We start from the raw sequence: 22,884 nt of genomic DNA on the forward strand, positions 1-22,884 counted from the left end.
CCCAGAGAATTGGTATGGGGTCAAATGAGAGAACATATATATATGTGTAGGGGATTTTGGTGTTACTGCTATGGGTTGAATGAGAATTACCCAGTGATAGTGGCCAAGATGGTGGTCAAACACTACTCTCTCATTTCATTCCCCCCAAATCCTTTTCCTAAATCTCAAGTCTAGTGGACCCTGATATTCTATGAACTTCTCTGGGTTCAGGATGATGTATTCATCCATTCAGCCAGCCAACTAGTCATTCATTCAGTCAGTCTTTCAACAAATATTTATTGAGCACCTATTATATGCCAAACCCTATGCTAGCTTCTAGTAATACATCAGGGGAAAGGAGTGAATGGTTCCTGCCCTTGTGGGCTTTTGATTCTAATTGTGGAGGAAAACAATAAGCAGATGAAGAAAGAAAGTGATGAGAGGCTCCTAAGGCACAGGACGATACATATTCAGAGGGTGGCTGCCCTCATGAAGAAGGGACATTTTGAGATGAGACCTGAGGAGCCAGCTATGTAAAAAGTGGGCAGGAAAGTGTCACAGACAGGAAGGTCCTGAGTTGGAAAAGAGCTTGCAGTGACCTGAGATGTGGCAATGTGGTCAGAGCATTGTGAGTAATGGTGGGAATAATCATTTTATGTTATGGCTCTCACATAAAATGCTACCTTGTGCTCCTCTGCCCGTCAGTGACCGGGTCCCTGCTTTTCTCTCTCTCATCTTGTCTTCTGCTCTGCCCACTCCTCTGGCAACGGTGGCCCCTTGCTGTTTTTTAAGCACACCACATTCTTTCCTACTGAGAGTTGTTCCCTGTCTGTCACCTCTTGTCCTCCCCTCTTCTCATCCCTCAGGACTCAGCTCAAGTTTCAACTCCTCCAAGAAGAGACGCCTTCTCTTCCACCTGATCTAACTTAGGTCTTTCAATCTTCAGATGTCTCTGTCACTTCACTGTTTATTTCCTCAATAGTACTTTATCCAAGAGTGACATCCTCTGGTTTATTTGGCAACGTACTTATTGTCTCTTTTCTCCTGATCACAGCAGAGGGCCTGGCCCATAGAAGGCACTTAACAATTGCTCGCCCCAACCCTGAGCCCAATCACAGAGTAAAAGGGAATCCCAGAGAGAACCTCCTGTGGCTGATGGGGGCCATGAGGGATGCACACTGGACTTGCTAAGAGACCTTTGATGACTCAGACAATGAGAGAAGTTCAAGAGGAAGGAGGTGGATCTTGTGGCTGGAAGTCTTTAGGGAGGGGCTTAGAGTGATGTCCAATGAGGAATTGGAGTTTAGCTTTACTGTGTGGTGCAGGATGTAACTCCCTCCACAAAACCTTCAGTGCTAGTATTTTCTTACTCAGATGTGACAGCATGCTGAGGCTGCCTCCAGCAGAGAGACGTGATTCCCCACGGAGGCAGGCAGCCTGTTGGGACCACATTCCTATGGTAATGCCTGCTTCCCTTGCCCACAGGTATCAGACAGTGGCATCCCGCCCCTTTCATCTTCCACATCTGTTAGAGTCCACATCACGGAGCAGAGCCACTACCCACCCTCTGCCCTCCCACTGGAGATCTTCATCACCACCGGGGAGGAGGAGTTCCAGGGCGGCATGGTGGGCAAAATCCATGCCACGGACCGAGACCCGCAGGACACGCTGACCTACAGCCTGGCAGAAGAGGAGACCCTGGGCGGGCGCTTCTCAGTGGGTGCGTCCGATGGCAAGATCATTGCTGCCCAGGGACTGCCTGAGGGTCGCTACACATTCAATGTCACAGTCAGCGATGGGACCTTCACCACCACTGCTGGGGTCCACGTCCACGTGTGGCACGTGGGGCAGGTGGCTCTGCAGCAGAGCATGTGGATGGACTTCCACCAGGTCACCCCGGAGGAGCTGGTGAGCGACCACTGGAGGAACCTGCAGAGGTTCCTCAGCAACAAGCTGGACATCAAAAGAGCCAACATCCACCTGGCCAGCCTTCAGCCTGCAGAGGCCACAGCTGGGGTGGATGTGCTTCTGGTCTTTGAGGGGCATTCTGGAACCTTCCACAAGCTGCAGGAGCTGGCAACTGTTATCGCTCACTCAGCCAAGGAAATGGAACACTCAGTGGGAATTCAGATGAGGTCAGCCATGCCTGTGGTGCCCTGCCAGGGGCCAAGCTGCCAGCGTCAAATCTGCCAAGAGACAGTGCACCTGGACCCCAGGGTGGGGCCCACGTACAGCACAGCCAGGCTCAGCATCCTAACCCCACGGCACCACCTGGAGGGGAACTGCACTTGCAATGGTAAGGAATGGGCCTTCCCCAGGGCAATCAACACTGCGGGCTCCACTAGCCTGACTCTAGGGATGGAGATCCCAGGGAGGGTCTGTGGGATACTGAGAGGGAAGTTTTAGGCTAAAGACCAGGGACCACCAGAAGGCAGGTGTGGCCTCACAAACTCTAGTCACAGGATAGTACCCTATTCCTGGCCACTTTTTGGAATTTTGAAAATAATGGTAATACAAGAGGCAGTTTAGCATCATGGTTAAGAGCATAGACTCTGGTATCAAGCTCCCTGGGTTCAAATCTCAACTCTGCCACTTGCTAGCCACGTGACCTTAGGAAAATTATTTAACCTCTCTGTGCCTCAGAGCTGTTGTAGAAATAAAATAGCAAGTGTTTGCTTAGAAAAGCGGCTGATACAGAAAGTGGTCAATAAACAACAGTTCCTAATACTACTACCATTATTACTATAGCCTGATGGTTACAACTTTAAGGTTTAGACTAGATGGCTCAGGTTCAAGCCCCAGCTCTATCACTTACTAGCTGTGTAACCTTGGGGGTTTATTAAAATCCTCTGGGCTTTAGTTTCTCATCCATAAAATAATGAAAATTATGCCTCCTTGAGTTGGTTTGGGGAGTAAATTACTTATGAATATAAAAGCACTTAAACCTTGGCTGGCCCATTATGAGCACCCCATGAGTGGCAGCTGTCATTCAGTGTAGCAGTTGTTGCTATAAGGACTCTGCTATGTGCCAGGCTCTGTGTAGGCTACCCAAACTCAGTATCACCACAACCCGACGAAGCAGGGTCATAGCTCCATCTACATTTGGAACTGAAGAATGGGGATTATATTATACTAGAGGGCCGATGCACAAAATTTGTGCAAGAGTAGGCCTTCCTTCCCCCGGCTGCCAGCACCGGCTTCCCTCTGGCACCCGGGACCCGGGCTTCCCTCTGGCCGCTGGCAGGCACCCAGGCCCCGGGCTTCCCTTGCGGCCCTGGCTTTGTCCGGAAGGATGTCCAGCCTAATTAGTATATTATGCTTTTATTATTATAGATTGGTTTGCCTGAAACTGTAGCCTCTAACAGACTGGTTATTCAAATACCTGTGCATCCCACTCTAAAGCCTGAGCTCTTTGCCCAGCTCTTTATGAACTCAGTTTTCTGACTGGCTTCACCCAGCACCATGGCATTAAGACCAATGCATGCAAGCATTGGCAGAAAGAGAACGACCTTGCCCCAGCTCACCATCGCCCCCTGCCTGGCATGGCCTACCTTCCTGGTTTGCACTAGGGAAATCTTTCTCAGATTTGTGGACTTTCTCTGGGCCCACTGGATTTAGGCTAGGTGAGCTACTCTCGGACTGAGGAGTTCCCTTCTATGTCTTTTGCCCCAGAGTGGGTTGCAGGGAAAGTGATGGCTGAAGCTTCTCTCTTGACCATCTGGCATCAGACAGCAGAGGTTCTAAAGATTGTGCAAATTTACCCAGGGAGTGTGTTTTTAAAGAGACCTGCTCCTGGTGTCACCTCCAGACTCTTTTATTTAGAAAGTCTTGGGTAAGGCCTGGCATTGGCATTTTCTGTGGGCTTTTTTGGGGGGGGGAGGGGGGAGTGGGTCACTGTTGTTGTTTTTCATTGCATTGGCATTTTTAACCTGCGCCTCAGTCGATGCTGAAGCCAGTGGTCCAAGGACTACACTTTAAGAAATACTAGATGGGCTGGCTCACACATCACCAGAATCACTTGGACAGAAGTTTTGGGTGATTTTTTAAAACCTTATGGAAATAGGACATACAGAAAGATCCCTGTGTCATAAGTGTACAGCTCAGCAAGTTTTCACAAGCCAAATACACCAGTGTAACCAGAACCTAGATCCAGAGTCAGAACACGACCAGCACAGAAACCTCCCCTGGCCCCTCTTCCAGCTGCTACAGCCATTCTGGGGAGAGACTGAAAATACAGACTCCCCTGTGCCAGCAGAGCCTGGCATTCCGTATTTTAAAGGACTCCAGTTGAGACTGATATTCAGCCAGGTTTGGGAATTCCTGACCTAGATTACCTTCAATATCCCATCCAATAATGAGCTACCACAATGGAATTGCCAGCATCAGGGAGGATTTGACTTACAGTATGATGGCCTCTTAGGATTTTATAATCCCGCATGCCTCAGGCTTTTGGGTTCTTCCTTCCCTTTTGGCCTTGTTCCCTCTTCAACAATTCCTCTTCCCTAGGTCTCGGGGTCTGTACCACTAACCCTTTGCTCTGACAACGATAAGCCTATTCACAGGGAATTGATATCTGAACTCAGTTCTGGGGAGGTTGGAGTTTAAAAAGTCTCAGGAGGGCAGTGCTTAAGATTGCACAGCATTTCCCAAAGGGGGTTCCACAGAATGCAGTTTCCAAGGACTATGGATAGGTGGTCCACATAAGAGGGTCCCATGGCCAAATGAGCTTGAGAAATCAAGTGTGGGTGAAAGCTCAGACTCCTTGTGCAACTGCATATTAGCAATTCTGCAGGGTTTGAAGTATGCAGGACTTCACAGAAGTTTTAGCCACACCATCTACCACTTCCTTTATCACAGTGTCTCCTGGCCTCTCAGTGGCATTTCATTTGGGAAGTGCCTACCCAAATGGCTGCTCTCCTAATGAGGGAGATCTCTTGAGGCAGAAAAAAAAACAAAAAACAAAACCAAAAAAACCATATGGTGTTCCTGAAATCACACAGATATGCAAAGTCCTCTCCAATTCTACTTCCTTCTTCCCCAAATGATATAGAAATGACACAGAAACTATGTAGAATAGAATTTTTTATTTCCACACACTTGATTGATTATATTTCCGCCTTGATTCCTGCTTTTTTAATGGTTTGAGCTCACAGCTTCTGACCAGGCTGGCACCCAAGGCAAGGGTTCCTGGGGCCAAAGGAGGGTGTGCAGGGTGATGGCCCTTGTCTTACTGTGTGACCCAGGACAAGTAACCCCCAGCCTCGTTTCTCCATCTATTAAATGAGCAATGACTCTGCTGGCCACCCAAGGGTTGAATGAGACAATCAGTGACAGGGCTCCATGGGGACCATTTTACATGGAGGTGACACCTCTGGTTGCTTTCACAGGTACTGCTGCAAGGTTCAGCGGTCAGAGCTTTGGGCGGTACAGTCTCCCAGAGGCTCAGAACTGGCATATCCGTTTCCGTCTGAAAACACTCCAGTCACAGGCCATTCTCCTGTTTAGCAATGGGACAGTGTATGTCTCCCTGAAGGTAAGGCACTGATATCATGGGAATGTGCCAGGCTGGGAGGTGGGGGCAGCATGAGCATGGCCAAGAAGGCCAATTTCTGCACAGAAATCCCTGACTATTGGGTCAGGACACGAGACTTTCCTGTCATGATGGCCAAAGCCACCCCACCTAGATATATGTCCAAGTACAACAACAGAGGTCGGGCTGTTCTAGGGGTTAACAGAGAGTCTCTGAAGATAGAAAGAGAGATGGGTGTGGCCACCTGGCCCTGGTGCTTTTATCACTTTTACTGAGTAATAGAACAGTGTTTACCACTGGGGTGCTCAAGATGACAAACACAGATTACATTACATGGAAGAAAATGAGTTTCCTTGCTAATGGCCTTTCAGTCCTTCTGCTTATGTCATCTAGAAAATCTCAGTTTACCTTCCTAATTTTAACACCTCTAGCACACATTTCAGTCTCCCACTCTGACAAAGAGAAACAGACTTGGGCTAGTTAGAATTTAATTCATCTAATAAATATTGACTGATGCCGAAACCGGTTTGGCTCAGTGGATAGAGCGTCGGCCTGCGGACTGAAAGGTCCCGGGTTCGATTCCGGTCAGGGGCATGTACCTTGGTTGCGGGCACATCCTCAGTGGGAGGTGTGCAGGAGGCAGCTGATCGATGTTTCTCTCTCATCGATGTTTCTAGCTCTCTATCCCTCTCCCTTCCTCTCTGTGAAATATCAATAAAATATATTAAAAAAAAATATATTGACTGAGCATCTGCATCTGCTATGTGACAGGCTCTGTTCTAGGTGTTTGGGTCTCATCAGTGAATAAGATAAAAAAACCCTTAGAACTTTCATCCTACAGGGCAGACTGACAATAACCATAATAACTCAGAAAATTATAGATTTTGTCCAAATGTGATAAGTGCTTTGGGTTAAAGGGGGAGGGGGGGGCGAAGGTGAAGGGAAATCAGGAGTATGAAGAGTTGCAATTTTAAATAAAGTGGTTAGGAAATGTTTCATTGAGGTGGTAATTGAACAATAATTTGAAGGGGGTGAGGGAGTTAGCTTAGACAGCTGGGGGAACAGCATTCTAGGTCGAAGGAATAGTAATTGGCAGGAGATTCCTTACATGCTTAAGGCACAAGCCAGAGGTCTGTACAGTTTGATGTAAGTGAGAAAATGGGACAGTAGTAGTAGGAGTTGAGGTCAGCGATGTAATGAAATGGGGGCAGATCTATAAAGGTCGCACAGGCCATTTAAGGACTTTGGCTTTTATTCTGAGCAAAATGGAGGGCCTCAGAAGGTTTTGAGCAGAGAATTAACATATGCAGAAAGGATCCTCATGGCTACTGTGCTAAGAATAGACCTTGGAAGGACAAGGCCAGAAGCAGAGAGACCCAGCCAAAGAAGCAATAATTCAGGTGAGAGATGACGGTGGTTTAGATCAGGGCAATGACAGTGGAACTGGGAAGAAGAGGTCAGATTCTGGATAGATTTTGAAGGTAAAGCCAACAGGATTTCCAGATGAATTGAATAAGGGCTGAGAGAGGAAGCAAGAAGTAAGATTTTTGGCCTGAGCAACTAGAAGGGATAGAGTTGCTGCCAACCGACCCGGGGAAGAATATTGGTAAAGCAGGTTTGGGGGGAAGATCCAGAGTTCAGTTTTGGACATGTAAGTTTGAAATGCCTATTAGACCTCCAAGTAGAGCTGCATAAACAAGTCTAGTGTTTGTGAGAAAGGTCTGGACTGGAGATGAAGGTCACTAAGGAGTGTAGATTAAAAAGAGAGTAGACCAGAGACACTCTAACATTGAGATGTAGGGGGAAGAGGAGGATCCAACAAAGGAGACTGAAAAGGAGCACCAATGACGGTGAAGGAAAACCAAGACAGTATTGTATCCAGGAAACCAAATGAAGACCATGTATCAAGAAGGAAGGAGTGAGTGATCAGCTGGGTGATATGCTGCTGAGAGGTCAGCTAAGATGGGAAGTGATATTAATCACTGGATTTGGCAACACAGAGGTCACTGAATACCCTGACACCAGTAGTTTCAGTGTTGTCATGGGTGAGGGTGGAATTTTGCTGCAAAAGGGAAGCAAAGAAAAAAAAAAGATAATTGGCAAGAGAAGTGGGTTCAAGCCAACTTTTAAAAAATAATATTAGAGCAGTGATGTTTGTATGACAAGTGGGACGATCCAGCAGAGAATTAACAAAGATCTAGGAAAGAGGAAGGAAAGTCAGTGAAACCTTGTCTTGAAGAAGTAAGGGAGGGGGAGATCTAGTACATGAATGGAGAGACTGGCTTTCACCAAAGTGTATCCATGTGATTATGAGTGTCTTCAAGTCCCCATCTGATTTGTAGAATAAGAATTGGAGGCGGGGAAGGCATTAGGGATCTGAGGAGAGAGAAGTTGTGAAAACAGGCACATGGGAGAGTAAATGGACTAAGGAAGATAGTACAACTGTTGAGCAGCATGAAGGGCTCATTGGAGACTCACGTTCATGAAATTAAAGGGAGACCAATAAGTAAGCCTGTGTGTTTCTCTCCAGCCAAATTCAGCTCCATGATGATCATACAGAATAAGGGAAGAGTTGAGTTTTACCAATATGTGGGTTTGCCAATCGAGTTCTACAAAGTAAGAGAGGGACAGGACAGCTGGATGAGGAGAGGAATGACGGCTTTGCTGAGGAGATGAGAGACAGTGAAAAGATGGTGGGATCAATGGATCTGTGGTTCTGGGAAAAGTCAAAGGAGTGATTTAAGGACAATGTTTTGAGTTGTACTTATTCTGTCATTCTATTTTTCTATTTACTGTATATAAGTTTCCTTTTTAAGTAAGTAATGGTATAGGCAGTGTTGAATCAGGACAAAAATCAGGAAGGTGGTGTATACATGGCTAAATCCTGAAAACACTGGGTTGTATCTTTAAATTTCACCCAGAAAAGGCGCTACCTACCCTACAGTGACCAGAAAAAGATTTGACCACAAATCCTCCCACTTCTTAGGATGAGGTGAACTAAAATGTTTTAATCCAGTGGGATTTCAGACTTTTTGATTTGGGGATCTTTCACTCTTTTAAAAATGATTGAAGATCCTAAGGAAGTTTTGTTTATATGGGTTATATATAGCTATCAATGTTTCCAGTATTAGAAATTAAAACTGACAAATGTTAAAATACTTGTTAATTCATTTAAAACTAAGGAAGTCACTACATGTTCACATAAAAACCATATATTTAAAAAATAATTACATTTTCCAAAAAATAAAAATAAAAAGGACCAGTGTTTTACAAATCTCTCTGATGTCTGGTTTAATAGAAGACAGCTGGCTTTTCATATTTACTTCTGCCTTCATCTGTTGTGATAGCACATGTTAGAAATCTTCACTGTATATTTGTGAGAGAAGAAAAGGCAAATAATGTCTTAGGATTATTACGAAAGTAGTTTCCATTTGCAGATCTCCTGAATAGATCTTGGAGACACTTCAAGAACCGCTGAACTGTTGCGTAAGGCAGTGGGAGTGAGAGGGGGTTTTGGTATCCTTGAAGGCCAATGTTCAGGAATGCAGAACACTGGAGAGGCCTGTGAACAAGAATGCAAAAGACAGCAAGGCATCTCTGGGTCTCAGTTCCCTCATCTGTGAAATGGAGATGTTGTCCCTGCCCAGGCCATCCCATGGAGTACAGTGAGGGAAAAATAAAACCAGAGACAGAAGAGCATTTTGAAGGTTTTTATTCTCTACAAACACAAAACTAAAACTGCCTTAAAAATCACCAGACAGCCCTGGCCGGTTTGGCTCAGTGGATAGAGCGTCGGTCTGCAGACTGAAGGGTCCCAGGTTGTGGGCTCGATCCCCAGTGGTGGGTGTGCAGGAGGCAGCCAATCAATGATTTTCTCTCATCACTGATGTTTCTATCTCTCTATCCCTCTCCCTTCCTCTCTAAAATCAATAAATAAAATAAAATATCACCAGACACTACCCCTCCCACCCATGAAAATACAACCAACATGCTTTGCCCTGGCAGCCTGTTGCAGGGCTTTCTATAAGCACGCCTTGGCTTTGCTGACGGCCATCTGGGTTTTCTTTGCAGCTGGTCCATGGAGTGCTCCAGCTGGAGTACAGTTGCCCACGTGGTTTCAATGGAACGCTTTCCTCCTGGCCCCACGTGAATGACGGGAAGTGGCACTCAGTTCTGGTGAAGGAGACGGACACTTCCACTCGGCTGTTGGTTGACAGCTCAGGCAACGGCTCCCTTGTGCTCCCAGAGAACTGCTGGGGCCTGAGGCCCAAAAGAGACCTTTTTCTAGGCGGTTTTGTCCTCTCTCACTCTCCCCCGAACGTCTCCCAGGGCTTTGAAGGCTGCCTAGATGAGGTCATGATCAATGGACAGACACTGGAGCTGATGGCCCATGGCAAGAAGGTGGCAGGCTTGCTGGAGAGCCAGGCCCTCACCCAGTGCTGCGCCCACAGCAAAGAGTGCAGCCAGAACCCGTGTCTCAACGGCGGGAGGTGCTCACAGGCCCACGGGACAGGTAAGCACTTTATATTTCCTGGCTTATTCACCAATAGTTAAAACAGGTATCTTCACTAACTTTTTGCTGATTGAGTAGCTAAGGCCCATAAGGACACAGTATCCTGTTCTAACGCACCCACCTATTCAGCAGCAGGGACACAGCTGCAGATCTGAACACTTACTTCACTTTTTGGCTTGGAGCCCTGCAATGTCTTCCCCCTGCTGTTCGATAGAGTCCCAATTCCTAATTCCTGCATATGGCTCATACCTCCCGTGCCTTGGCCCCTCCCACCTCCCAGCCCTGCAGCTCCCACTCCCCCCTTCTTCAGCAGGCTTGCCCACCCTAGCATCATTTTAATTCCTGGGACTTGCCACACCCTCTGCTCTAAGCCTTTACACAGATTCTCCTCTGCCTGAAACACCTCCGCTTTGCCCGTCTATCTTTCTGCCTGGCTAATCTTTACTCATCCTCCAAGTCTCAAATGAAATAGTGTCTGCTCTGGGAAACCTCCCCCAACACGTCCCTTCAATAAACTAATTTTTATGATAATTACTATTAGTATTGATCCCAATTTTGCCACTTACTGGCTGTGTGACCATACATTCTCTGTGCATTTCCTCACCTGCCACCCACTTGTACCTTCCCCTGATGAGGAGGATAACAAAAACCAATCTTGGAGTTGTCGTGAGGATCAAATAAGCTCGTCCATGAAGATTCTTACTTAGAATAAGTGTTGTCTGGGTAAAAGAGGAGGATATGCAGTATTCTTGAGATGCTCACTCTCTGCAGGACTGTAAGCGGTTTGAGGGCCAGGATCAAGTCTCCTTGACCAGCAGGGCATCAGTAATCAAGATGGTGTTTGGCCCTCAATAAATAAATGTGCACTCAAGTGCCTGCAGACATGCTGAGGCCTCCTCTTGTCCCAGAGGGCCTCTCTGCCTGGCGGCCTGACTGCCAGGCCAGTGCACTCTCTCACCTCCCTGCTCTTCCTCCCAGGCTATTTCTGCGAGTGTCCCCCACAGTTCTCTGGGAAACACTGTGAACAGAGAAAGGAGAACTGCACTTTGACACCCTGCCTGGAGAACAGAAACTGCAGCTCCTCCCCTGAAGGAGCCTACCCTCACACGGGAGGCAGGTAAGCACAGGAGAGGCACCTGCCATTGGCTCCTCACCTTGGACTTGGCACCATTAGGGAATGAGCTCTGCTCTCTGAACTCCAGGGAGGCTGATGGGAGGCAAAGGGCTGAGTGCTCCAGGACCTGGCTTCTCCCTCCAAACACCTGCAGCAGACCCTCTGGGAGAGGGAGGTACTTGTTAATATTTCCCAAGCCCTATTCTGAACCTGCTGAATCAGACCCCCCCCCCCCCAGGCTGGGGCCCAGGAACCTGCCCTTCTAACCAGCTCCTCAGGGGGCTGTGATCTCTGATAAAGTCTGAAAATACACTGAGTGGCTAGATTATTATGATCTCTGAATGCATAATGATCTGGCCACTCAGTGTCTATCCTATATAATAAAAGGCTAATATGCAAATTGTCCCCTCAACCAGGAGTTCGACCAGCAGGCAGGCAGGCTGGCCAACCGCCCATGTGCCCTCCCCCTGGCCAGGCTGGCTGGACCCCACCCATGCACGAATTCATGCACCGGGCCTCTAACACACACACACACAGAGTGGCCAGATTATTATGCGTTCAGAGATCATAATAATCTGGCCACTCAGTGTAGCTCAAGCTCTTAGTCTTTTGCTCTGAACTATGACTTCCCAGAAGCGATCTGGAGATGATGACCACTTGGTAGAGGCACTGCTGTGATCTTGAACCCCACTGCCAGCCACCTATACCTCGTATTATGCTGGCTTGGGGGAGTAGCTAGAGGGGTTGCAAGAGAAGGCGAATCAGCTAAGAATCCTAGAGGTCAGAAGCTTTGGCAATCTGATTTTATGGCTTCCCAATTTTTGAGCCTTTAAAAAATCAAGAGTGAGACTGATGAAAAAATGTACATTCCTAGACCAATTAAATTGGAATCTCCAAGGAATGAAGCCTGGGATTCTACTTTTTTTTTTTTTTTTTTTACAAACTCCCAAAGGAGCCCTTGCTGTCAGCCTGTGCATAAGGGAGCCACTCATTTTACAGATGGGGAAACTGAGGCCCAGAGAAGGAAAGGGCTTACCCAAGATCCCCTTGTGTGTTCATGACCCAAGTCCTCTTTCTCGGCAACTGGCATTTCCAACCACACTTCACTTGCTGCTCTGCAGTACACAATGCTCTCCAGCTGGCAGATGTGTTGGGAGGACACGCCCTGGCTGACAGTGGTGTTTGCATTTTAACAGAGGAACTTGGGGAGGACAACATTAAACCCAAAAGGGTAGTTTCAGGTACTGGGGGATGTTCGGGATCAAGTGGAATGGAGGAAGCCTTTCCCAATATCCCTTCAAAAGTGGACAAAGCCGGCCATAGAAGTCTCCTAAGAGCCTTCCACCATGGAACACGAAGCTGAAGGTGACCTGAGAGGTCGTATAGTTCCAGGTGCTCTCTCTGAGAAGCCGCCCAGTGTAAGGTCTGTGCAGAGCCACGATGGGTCCCTGTGACCTGCTGGTGATGCCCGGCTGGCACTGCTGAGTGACTGCTGACTTGTATTTGGGACCCTGACATTATTGCTGGAGGACAGCTAGGTATGTTGGCTGCCTCTATCGCCATATATGGTTGGAAATCAGACCTCATTGGTGGAGAGCATATCCAATGTCGAGATCTCGTGGGTAAAAATAATGGACGTGCTCAGAGTCCAGATCCAGCCGGTCATCAATGAGGGTGTAGCTGAGTCCTACGTGTTACTGCTAGAGGATGGAAAGTTCTGAAGTTGATTTGTTGGTATGCTTGATAATTATCTTTTTTAAAAAATATTTTTAAATTGATTTTTAGATAGAGTAAAAGGGAGAGGGAGAGAGAGGGGCGGGGGGGACATTGCTAACAGAGAAATGTCGATTGGCTGCCTTCTGCACAGACTCACTGGTAATTGAGCCTTGCAACTGGGTATGTGTCCTGACCGGGAATCGAACCAGCGACCTCTTCGTGCATGGGTCGACACTCAACCACTGAACCACACTGGCCAGGCTCTTCTTTTTTTTTTTTTTGGTGGAAAATTGGAGATGATAGGCTTGAGTGCAGGGGTCTCCATCCATTGATCTTTGTAAGAAGGGAGAGGGAAAGGGCAGTAGAGTGGCTCAGCCCCTACCTACTTTTCTGTCTCTGCAGGTGTGAACAGAAGGTGAGGGCCTGCTCAGAAGGACAATGCCTAGTCACCCCTGAGATCAAAAAGGGGGACTGGGGGCAGCAGGAGCTTCTGATCATCGTAGGGGCCCTATTGGTCATTATTGCTAGCACCGTTGGGCTTCTCTTCTACTGCCGCCGTTGCAAGTCTCACAAGCCCGTGGCCATGGAAGACCCAGACCTTCTGGCCAGGAGTGTTGGTGTTGACACCCAAGCCATGCCTGCCATCGAGCTCAACCCCCTGAGCACCAACTCCTGCAACAACCTGAACCAACTAGAGCCCAGCAAGACCTCAGGTCCAAATGAATTCTTCACTTTTGGACCCAGCTCTAAGCAGCAGCCAATAGTCTGCAGCGTGCCTCCCAGACTCCCACCAGCTGCAGTCCCTCCCCGCTCTGACAACGAGTCCATCATTAAGAGGACCTGGTCAGGCGAGGAGATGGGTCAGTATAGCCAGAGCCCTTAGCCTTGGGGACTGGTGGAATGGAGTAGTAGACCTAAGCACTTCACTACCTCAGGCACAGGGGTTTTGGCCACCATTCAGTCCATGCTCTAGGAATGGGGTGTGTTCAAGGTCACAGTGAACTAATGGATGGGAACAGAAGCCAGGTCTCTGGACTCAGAGCCCATGGCTCATTCTGCTGCATCATGATCCGCTCCTCTAAATTCCAAGACACTCCATAGGCTCGATGTCCATGGCAGAAACCTATAGACTCCGGGAAGGAGTGGGTAGGATCCCTGGGTGAAAGGGGGCTTCTGCACATCTGTGCTCTTCTGGGAAGTGGAAGAGAAGTAGTCCAACCTTCTGATGGCCTAATTTTAGGCCGGACCTAGCTGGCTGTGGGGCGCCATCTTTCTTATTTTTTACTCAAAAGGAGGTGAATATGTAAGCACTTTCTATTTCCTGGCTTATTCACCAATAGTTAAAACAGGTATTTTCACTAACTTTTGGCCAATTGAGTAGCTAGGGCCCATAAAGGTACAGTTCTAATTCACACAATTATTCAGTAGCAGGGACACAGCTGGGACCAAAGACACCTGGTCTCTAATCTTCCAAGACACATCTCATTTAATCACCCTCTGTGATATATGCCTCACATGTACTCCAAACGATGTGTCTGTTTCCTTCAATTAAGGAGACGAAACCCACCAGTAAGACTTGGGAGAGAGCTGCTGCCTCTAGCACTGGGGGTGGACTGCACGGAGCCATCCATATTCTTCCCTTTTACACTGACCCTTGGATCAGTGGCACAGATTTGCAAAATGGGCGGCTTTGGGTTAAGCCTTTGGCCTTAAACTCGGCCCCACTGGATTCTAGATACCAATCTAAGCTGCAAGAGACAACATGTAGATGGGCCACATACCCACCAACTCCTTGGGCTGTCTCCACTACATACTAAGTTATAAGTAGCAGCTGTCAGGCCAGCTGGAACCTTCACCAGGGAAATTCACTCTGTCTTACTGTTCTCTTACAGCGCATCCAGGCAGAGCCACGGTCTGGCCCCCTACGTACTCCAGGAAGGAACACTGGGAATACCCCAACTCTGAAGTGACCCCGGGCCCTCTGCCACCGTCACCTCAGCACCACCAGAACCCAGCTGTGATGCAGGAGCCCAATGGCCTCTATGGGGGTTTCCCCTTCCCCCTGGAGCTGGAAAACAAGCGGGCACCCCTCCCACCCCGCTATAGCAACCAGAACCTGGAAGATCTGATGCCCCCGCGGCCCCCCAGTCCCCGGGAGCGCCTGCTGGCCCCCTGTCTCAATGAGTACACAGCCATCAGTTACTACCATTCACAGCTCCGGCAGGGAGGGGGAGGGCCCTGCCTGGCAGAGGGGGGCTATAAGGGGGTGAGGATGCGCCTCAGCCGCGCCGGGCCCTCTTATGCCGACTGCGAGGTGGTGGGTGGGCTTCCCGCAGGCCGGGGCCAGCCCGAGGCACCCCCTAACTATGAGGGCTCTGACATGGTAGAGAGTGATTATGGGAGCTGTGAGGAGGTCATGTTCTAGCTGTCCTCAGAGGAAGGCAGGTGGGAGGCCAAGGACTTGGCACCTTCTTCCTATCTTATAGAGAGTGAGTACAGCGTGGCTGGGAAAGTGGGAGGGAAGCCCCCATACCCATTCCAGGCTGCCATACATTGAAATGTGCTCTTCCAGACCCCCAGCTAGTCCCTGAGGATGGAGGGAAGCTGAGGGTAGGGCTCCAAAAACAGCACTAGGGCCCCAGCAGAAAGGGGATGCACAGGACAGCTACGCTGGAGAACCAGGAGAAGCCTCCTGAGATGGGCAAGAGGCAGTCAGTCTGTGATCTGCCGCCTCTCAGCGCCCAGGGAGGCAGAGCCTGAACTACTGGGTCAGCTCTGTTGGGCACATCTTTACGCCTGCCCACAGCTCCATTCTGGAGGCAGAGGCAGGCTCATGCCCCACAGGCTACCACTACACCCACTAGAGAGACAAGGTCCCAAGGTCGCTGACCCTGGAGGGCCACAGGGTGTCCTCCTAAGGGCTGACAGTGAGCAGCAGTCAAGCAGTTACCAAAAGTCATCTATGCACCCTGCCTCATGCGTATGTCCATTGCAGCATCTGCTTCGTGTCAGGTGCTGTGCGAGGCATCGGGGAGAAGATGGTGAATGAGGGCAACAGGGCAGCTGAGGAGCATCACTTTGGCCTCAGTCTCCTGGAGGTCCCACTCCTCTAATCCAGATTCCAACGAGGCAACTTGCTCCACCTCTTTAAGTCACGTGACTTTCTACCAGCCAGGGCCAGTCAGGATTCCTGCAGCCCTGGACCTTCTTTGTTAAAGAATTCAGACCTCATGGAACTCTGGGTTCTTCATCCCAAGTTTCTCAAGCACTTTGGGCCAAAGGCAGGAAGGCTATCACTCATCATTTTAAAATATTTTAGGCACTTTTCAACCTTCCTGTCTGGATGAGGGATTTTTCTTCCATAGACACAAGGAACTCAGAATGTCCATTCAGGGGAGGGTGGAGGCAGGGAGCCAGAAAGCAGGACACCCTGCCCTTGTCCCGCCATCTCAGAAGCCTGCCAATCTAAGTGTTACCTGCAATGACTCAACCCTATGCATGGAGGGTCAATGTGGGCACGTGTCTGCACATGTGGGCACTCATGTATAGTACGTTCGTACACATGTGTAGAGTGTATGTAGCCAGGAGTGGCAGCGACCAGAGAATTCTGGTGGCCTTGCTATTCCACCCACCCCCGTCCCTTTCTCGGGTCCACTACTTTTTCATGTGTTGTTTCTGGAGACAAAAGTCAAAAGGAAGAGCAACAGAGACTCTCACCCACAGAGTTGCTGCTTACAGCGAGACCGAGGCTGTGTGGGTGAGGGCGTGTTTGTGTGCGTGGTTCGCGACTGTGAGTGTGAATGACGGTATGCATGGCCTTTTTTTTTTTTTTTAACAATAAAGTATCTTTTTTACTGTTATTTTCTGTGTCACAAGAGTCTACAGGCGCTTCCAAGCTGAGCTTCACAGAATTTGGGAGCTGGAAGGGACCCTAGAAGTCATCAAACACCGTGATCCCCAAATCTAGCTAAACGGCCAAAATAAAGATCCCCGAGCCCTACCTCAGACCTGCAAAATTAGAACCTCTGGGGATGGGGCCCAGGACAATACTTGGGGAAAAAATGGCTCCAATGCTGAATCAATGGTCCACAGCGGACAAGTTCACTAACCAGCAGGTTAGTGAAAGGCCGGGACCAGGCTTCAGGACTGCTGACCCACCCAGCATCCTCTGCACCACACGGTACTGGTTGGGGAGAGGGGCTTACTGTCCTAGGTCTTGGGAAGCCAGGCACGGCCTGTCCCTCCTTTTCCCCCAGCTGAGTCAGCCTGTGGCCACTGAGGCCCACTGGATGTGAATGTCACCAGGCGACCGTGGTCCACACAAGCCTTGCAGGTAACACTGAGACTGGAAAGCCCAGTCCCTGTCCTCAGGCTCCCTCTGCAGACTGTGGCTCTGGGGTCAGACAGGCTCAGTTCCAAACCTGTTCGGCCACATACTAATGGGCAGGTATGACTTGCCTCTCGTTTTTCAGTAAAACTAAGATAATAAATAATAGCTGCATCATAATACTATACTGAGGAATAAAAGTAAAAAGCTTATAGCTGCATAAACAATAAATGGTGATTATTATGCTAAGATATAATACCAAGTAGTATACAGGTAGAAGCAACTTCTCAGAACTGTGCAGGAAATCACAAATAATCTAGTCCAGTGTTGCCTAAACTGTTGTGCTTACCACTTTTATGATTTTTGCCCTGATAGAATAACACCGGTACTATTATTTACTTAATATTTTTCTTTTAGATTTAGATTTTTAATTTTTACTCACTTTAAAACGATAATACCCATAAGCTAAAGGATTTGAAAGTTACTATTTCTACTAGCACACATGAAAATACATAACAATTCAGATTTCTTAAAAATGATCGTCCAGGGAGCCCCTAAATCATCTTTGGGAAACACTGATCTTGTCCATCTCCATTCCCAATATTCCTCTCCCCAAGGCCCACAGAGGAGGAGGTCTCACAGCTAGAACTTCACAGGGATGAGACCCACATTCAGGTCCAACACCCAACCCCGAGACCTCCCTACAAACCACTCGCTCAGCCTCTGTCCACCCAGCTCACCTCTCCATGAACCAGGCCCCTCCTTCCCTTTTGCCTCCGGAGCTTGCACCTTCATGGGTCAGCCACCAGAGGGCTCTCTAAGATCGAGACCTAGCCCAACAGGTTGTGGAAGACCCAAAGATTTTCAGGGAACTCCTCCCAGTCAGGCCACTGGGTTCCAAACGCCCTGAGAATGTCAGCACATAATGGTGGCAGAGAAAAACAGCGACCCAGGTCTCCTGACTTCCAGGCTGGGTGATTTTGTAGTTTACCATGTTCATCCTCACTACCACCTCTGACTGACACTGGCTATATGTCAGGCACTGTGCAAGCACTTGGCACATCTTGTCTTACTTAATCTTCACAAAAAAAACTCCATGAGGTAAGTACTGTCATCTCCATTTTACAGGCGGAGGTGCAGAGCACACAGAAACTCAATAGCTTATAACTTATGTTGGTAACTTAAAGTGAGGCCACCCAGTTGATGAGAACAGGGCCAGGATTCAATTCAGGGCTGCCTGACTCCAGACCCATGCCTTACATTTGGGTTCATAAAACAAATGATAAATACAGGACATAGAAGGATTGAGGAATAGAAGAAGGACTGAGAGGGCTTAGTCCAATGGTCCAACTGAGTGCAGAGGCCAAAAATGTCACTATAATTCTAGGTGGTATTAACCAGAGTGTCTGGATTTGGGAAGGTGGAGTCTGCTCAAACCTGGGGCTCAACCCCAGGCCACTCCTATAATCCTGGTTCAGTTCTGAGGCTGGACCTTAAGAGGGCGGCCAGGAAGATGTAGGGGTGGGGGCAGGACTTATAACCAAGTCCTGTGAGGAAGGGCAGCTGGAATTCACCAGGACAGACAGCAAAGGTACATAAGACTGCTCCTCCAGGTGACAGTGGAGTGAGGGTGGGACAGCACAACAGTGCCATCACATAGGGTTTCTCAAGGCCTTGTACAGAAGGCAAATATATCTTCCAGAAACCGGAGCAGTGCTGGAGGGAGACACGTGAGGTCATGGGGGAAAGGACAGGTGAGGTCGCGGTGGGGAGACTGAAGCCATGGCTAGAACCTCAAAAAATGAGTATCTGGGGCACAAGAAGGACAGAGACAAGGCCCTGGTAAAGTGTTATACTTAACAGTGTTCCTTGAGGGCTCTGCTTTTTGAACAAATCTAATTCAGCAGCCAACAAAGATCAGTTTTCAGATCCTCTAAGGGTCAGTGAGAAGGTCTTGTTTTTCTTCTTAAAAAATGTGACAAAAAGTAAAGGAAAGTCATCTCTTCCAGGGTCTTGAAATCAGTCCCCCAACTTGAAGAAAATTGGGTGTTACCTCTCATATCAGTCAGGGTTCTTCAGAGAAACAGCCAGTAACATGAATGGAGAGAGAGAGGGAGAGGGAGGGAGGGAGGGAGGGAGGAAGGGAGAGAGAGAGAGAGAGAGAGAGAGAGAGAGAGAGAGAGAGAGAGAGAGAGAGAGAGAGAAAAGGATTCCAAGGAATTGACTTATGTGATTGTTGAGGCTCCTAAGTCAAAAATTCATAGGGTAGGCTAGCAAGCTGGAAATTCTTGGGCAAAAACTGATGCTGTAGTCTTGAAGCAAATTTCTTCTTCCTCAGTGAAACCTCAGTTTTGCTCTAAATGTCCTTCAACTGATTAAAGGAGGCCCACCCACATTTTGAGGATAATCTCTTTTCTTTAAAGGTTACTGATTGTAGATTTTCGCCACATCTACAAAATACCTTCACAGAAACACCTAGGTTAGTGTTTGAATGAATAACTGCATTATTCAACACTATAGCCTAGTCACACTGATGCATGAAACTAAAACCCCTGGTATGTGTGACCCTCTGATATGCACAGGAGGGTTGAGAATTCCTACTCAAGTTTCAGGAGAAGCAGGAGCAGACAGGAAGGGCAGGACCGTCTAACAGAAAAATCACTTCCTGGCCCCTTTTTGGGAAACTCTCAATTCCATAGATGGTTCTATTGTTCACACTACTCCCCAGATGAACTCCATGAAATACATCAGAAACATTTTGACCTAGGATCAAGTAAGGGGATCTGAGTGACTTTTTTTTAAGTGAAAACAAAGACACAGACTACAACATTCAAAAATAAAAAATAAAGTTCATTTATTGAACAGGGAAAGTTTAACACATGATCCATATGCAGAACCCAAAACAATATCTTCTTCTATTAGCTCCTGCATGATCCTCATCTCTACACATACCATGTGGTAACATACATTCATGTATACACACAACATACACAGTACTGTGTGGTTATCAAGATCTGCTGGACAGTAGTTTTTCATACTCCTCTTATTCACACATCCACTGACACATTTGACAACAGTCACATAATTTTATCATTCACTAAAATAAAATAGCTTCCCCAGTATCACCTTGATTTAAATAAAAGAACACAGGCACCCTCCACCCTTATCCCCCCCGCTCCCCACCCACACACTCTGATAACCTTGTATCAGCACCATTTATGTCCCCTGGCCAGGGAATAACCCAGTGGTATACAAAGAACAGGGAAGAAATGCAACAAACTGATGCTGTCAGAGCAAACAGCCTTGCAGCCAGCAAGGCCAATTGCCTAAAAGTATCGACCATGATTTCAAAGACAAACCACGCCGTCTCCTCTTCCCCTAACAGTCTTGGAGATTTGTAACGTACTCTGGAAAATTTAATTCAAAGGCAGACTTGGAGCTGACTCCCAAGTCACCAAGTCGTGCCTCTTGTACTGTGTCTCGCTGTGAGGAACCAGCTTTGCGTTCTGACCAGGGCCAATGCTGGGGCCCGCTGATCAGCTATGAAATAAAACCCACTGATACAAACCCCCTTGCTGTGGATGGTGACTAGAGAGAGCTGTAAACAGACACTGAGATTTTGCACTTCCAAAAAAACATGAGGCGAACATGTAGTGTTAGACAGAAGTGATATTCTACAATTTTGGGAGAAAATGGAGGAGAAAATGGCAAGACAGGAATACAGGGGTAGGGGGGAGATTTTCCTAACATTCCTATTTGGTGGGATCATCACTTTAAGACAATTGCTAATATTACAATTTTTACCTTTTGTGAAGGTAGAGAGTGAGTAGTGAGCATCAGCCAATGAAGATGGCTGGGGAGGTGAGTAACAGAGAAGGAGGGCGGGCATAAGCTGCAGAATCTCAGCTATGACCTGCCATACATTCACAGATATCTGGCCAGGGTTTGTGCAGATGAAGGGCTCCTAGCAGCCGGACAGCAGCACACTATAAATAATGCCACTTGTGAATAATGACAACTCTAGGCAAATTGAATAGAAGATGCCAGGTCATGCGCTTCCCAGCAAGCACCTACATTTAAGGGGAGGTACACTGCCGACAGGGAGCTGGAAACGTGCTCCCAATAGTGGCGTTCGCAGGACAGAACAAGGGGCTCTGAGCAGCTACCTCTGAGCTAATAAAAACCTGGTACTGCATTGGGGGAGGGGCACAGAGCCTAACAGTATTGGGCCAGAAAATCCAGGATTCGCCTTTGGTTTGGCAGATGCAGCCTCACACTCCAGAAGCCTTTGCTCTGCTGCTCCTGATCAGACTGCTACTTATGCTGGAGCTTTGTTCCAGCAAGGCACGGGAAGAGGCTGGGCAGCTGTTCCTAAGGAGCGGTGAGAGGAAACCAAGGGCTCCTGCCTACAGGAGGCCCACAGGCAGCAGGAGAGGAAGCTTCCCTCAGTTGGCCCAGAGGGCTGGTTCCAGGTGAGGAGGGGTCCCTCCCCCTGCCATCCTCTGGCTGACCCTTTTACTCAACACCTAATTGCAGTGCAAGTACACAACCAGAAAGGCCCACTGACGGGTTCGCCTTGCCTGGTCTTCTGAAGCAGCCATTCGATCAGGCTGTCAAAGCAGGAGCCAGGAAAGAGATCAAACAGGGTGAAGACCATGCACAAAGCTTCCAGAAGCCCCAAAGCTGGAGCCACCTCTCCTATAAACCACGTTCTCTAGGTCAGGGATCCTGAGGCAATAGCCTGCATTGTGCTAAGACCAGGCGCCAGAGGACCTCAGTATTGTGCTATCCAGCCCTAGTGTCCCAGCATCACAGTACCAGTGTCACTGCCCACCTGGACAGGACTGCTTCCAGCAGCTCCCTTCATGCACAGAAGCCTCCACCACAGCAGCTGCGGGCAGGACACACATCTGACCCCCTCTCCTGGCACGCACCTTCTCACTGAAAACAGCTCTCAGGCCCACTGTGGGGAGACAGCTGGAGCCCAGGCTTGCAAACAGGACAGGGCGATTCCTGAACCCACTTTGACAACCTCTAAGCCTGAGGCTCCAGGGGCTAGGGCTGCTGCCACCTCCAGCTAGAATCTTGGTCATATGAGCACCTGTTAATGACCACCAAAGAGCAGGAACAGTGGAGGAAAAGTGTCATTACCCTAAGGGAGACCAAGACACCACCGATCTCATCTTCCTAAGTTAGGTAGCATAGGAGTCACTGCAATGAGAGAGTTTGGCTTTGGGAGAGAAAAGAAAGAAAAAACTGGGGCTGTAAAGGTGGGTCATAGCCCTTACGAGCTTTGGTGAAACACAAAAACAAAAACCCTGATAAAATTGTGCTGCTCTCCCAACCTTCAGGGTAAACAGTAGCTCCAGGTAAGGAAGCAAGAGCCTGGTGACAGGAGTGGACAGCAGGACCCTACCACATATGCATGAACACACACATACATAGACACAGATCAAGAAGTGGCGTTAATGACTAATGCCCCCCGAGAGACTTCTCACACCAAGAGGGAAGAAGGGGCAGCCAAAAGCCAGGCCTTCTCTGCAGTTTGTTCCCAAATCTGAAGGCTTACCTTGAGATATGCCAACCCCGAGGCCATTTCTGATACTCAGGGGGAGGGACAGGAGTCACAATTAGTGTTTAGAACACAGGAGACCAAAATCCCAAGCAAGTGGTTCCTTTAGAGTCCAGGCCATGAAGGCAGCCAG

At 48.3% G+C, this 22,884-nt stretch overlaps 1 protein-coding gene across 2 annotated transcripts in view; it reads left to right on the forward strand.

Annotated features, from left to right (window-relative positions):
- Window positions 1-16,711, forward strand: part of FAT2 (FAT atypical cadherin 2) — a 71,189-nt gene extending 54,478 nt beyond the window's left edge. Inside the window, exons 19-24 of one of the 2 annotated variants that reach the window (XM_080675241.1) lie at window positions 1,465-2,275; window positions 5,367-5,512; window positions 9,581-10,022; window positions 11,001-11,139; window positions 13,255-13,712; window positions 14,745-16,711. In XM_080675241.1, the coding sequence (XP_080531367.1) occupies window positions 1,465-2,275; window positions 5,367-5,512; window positions 9,581-10,022; window positions 11,001-11,139; window positions 13,255-13,712; window positions 14,745-15,277 (2,529 nt within the window). In that variant the 3' untranslated portion in view covers window positions 15,278-16,711. The remainder of the gene's footprint in view (window positions 1-1,464; window positions 2,276-5,366; window positions 5,513-9,580; window positions 10,023-11,000; window positions 11,140-13,254; window positions 13,713-14,744) is intronic. The other variant, XM_080675242.1, reaches the window with a different exon arrangement.
- Window positions 16,712-22,884: the final 6,173 nt, after the last annotated feature.

The sequence above is a fragment of the Plecotus auritus genome (genome assembly GCF_963455305.1).
Source record: "Plecotus auritus genome assembly, chromosome: 6".
Taxonomy (NCBI): domain Eukaryota; kingdom Metazoa; phylum Chordata; class Mammalia; order Chiroptera; family Vespertilionidae; genus Plecotus; species Plecotus auritus.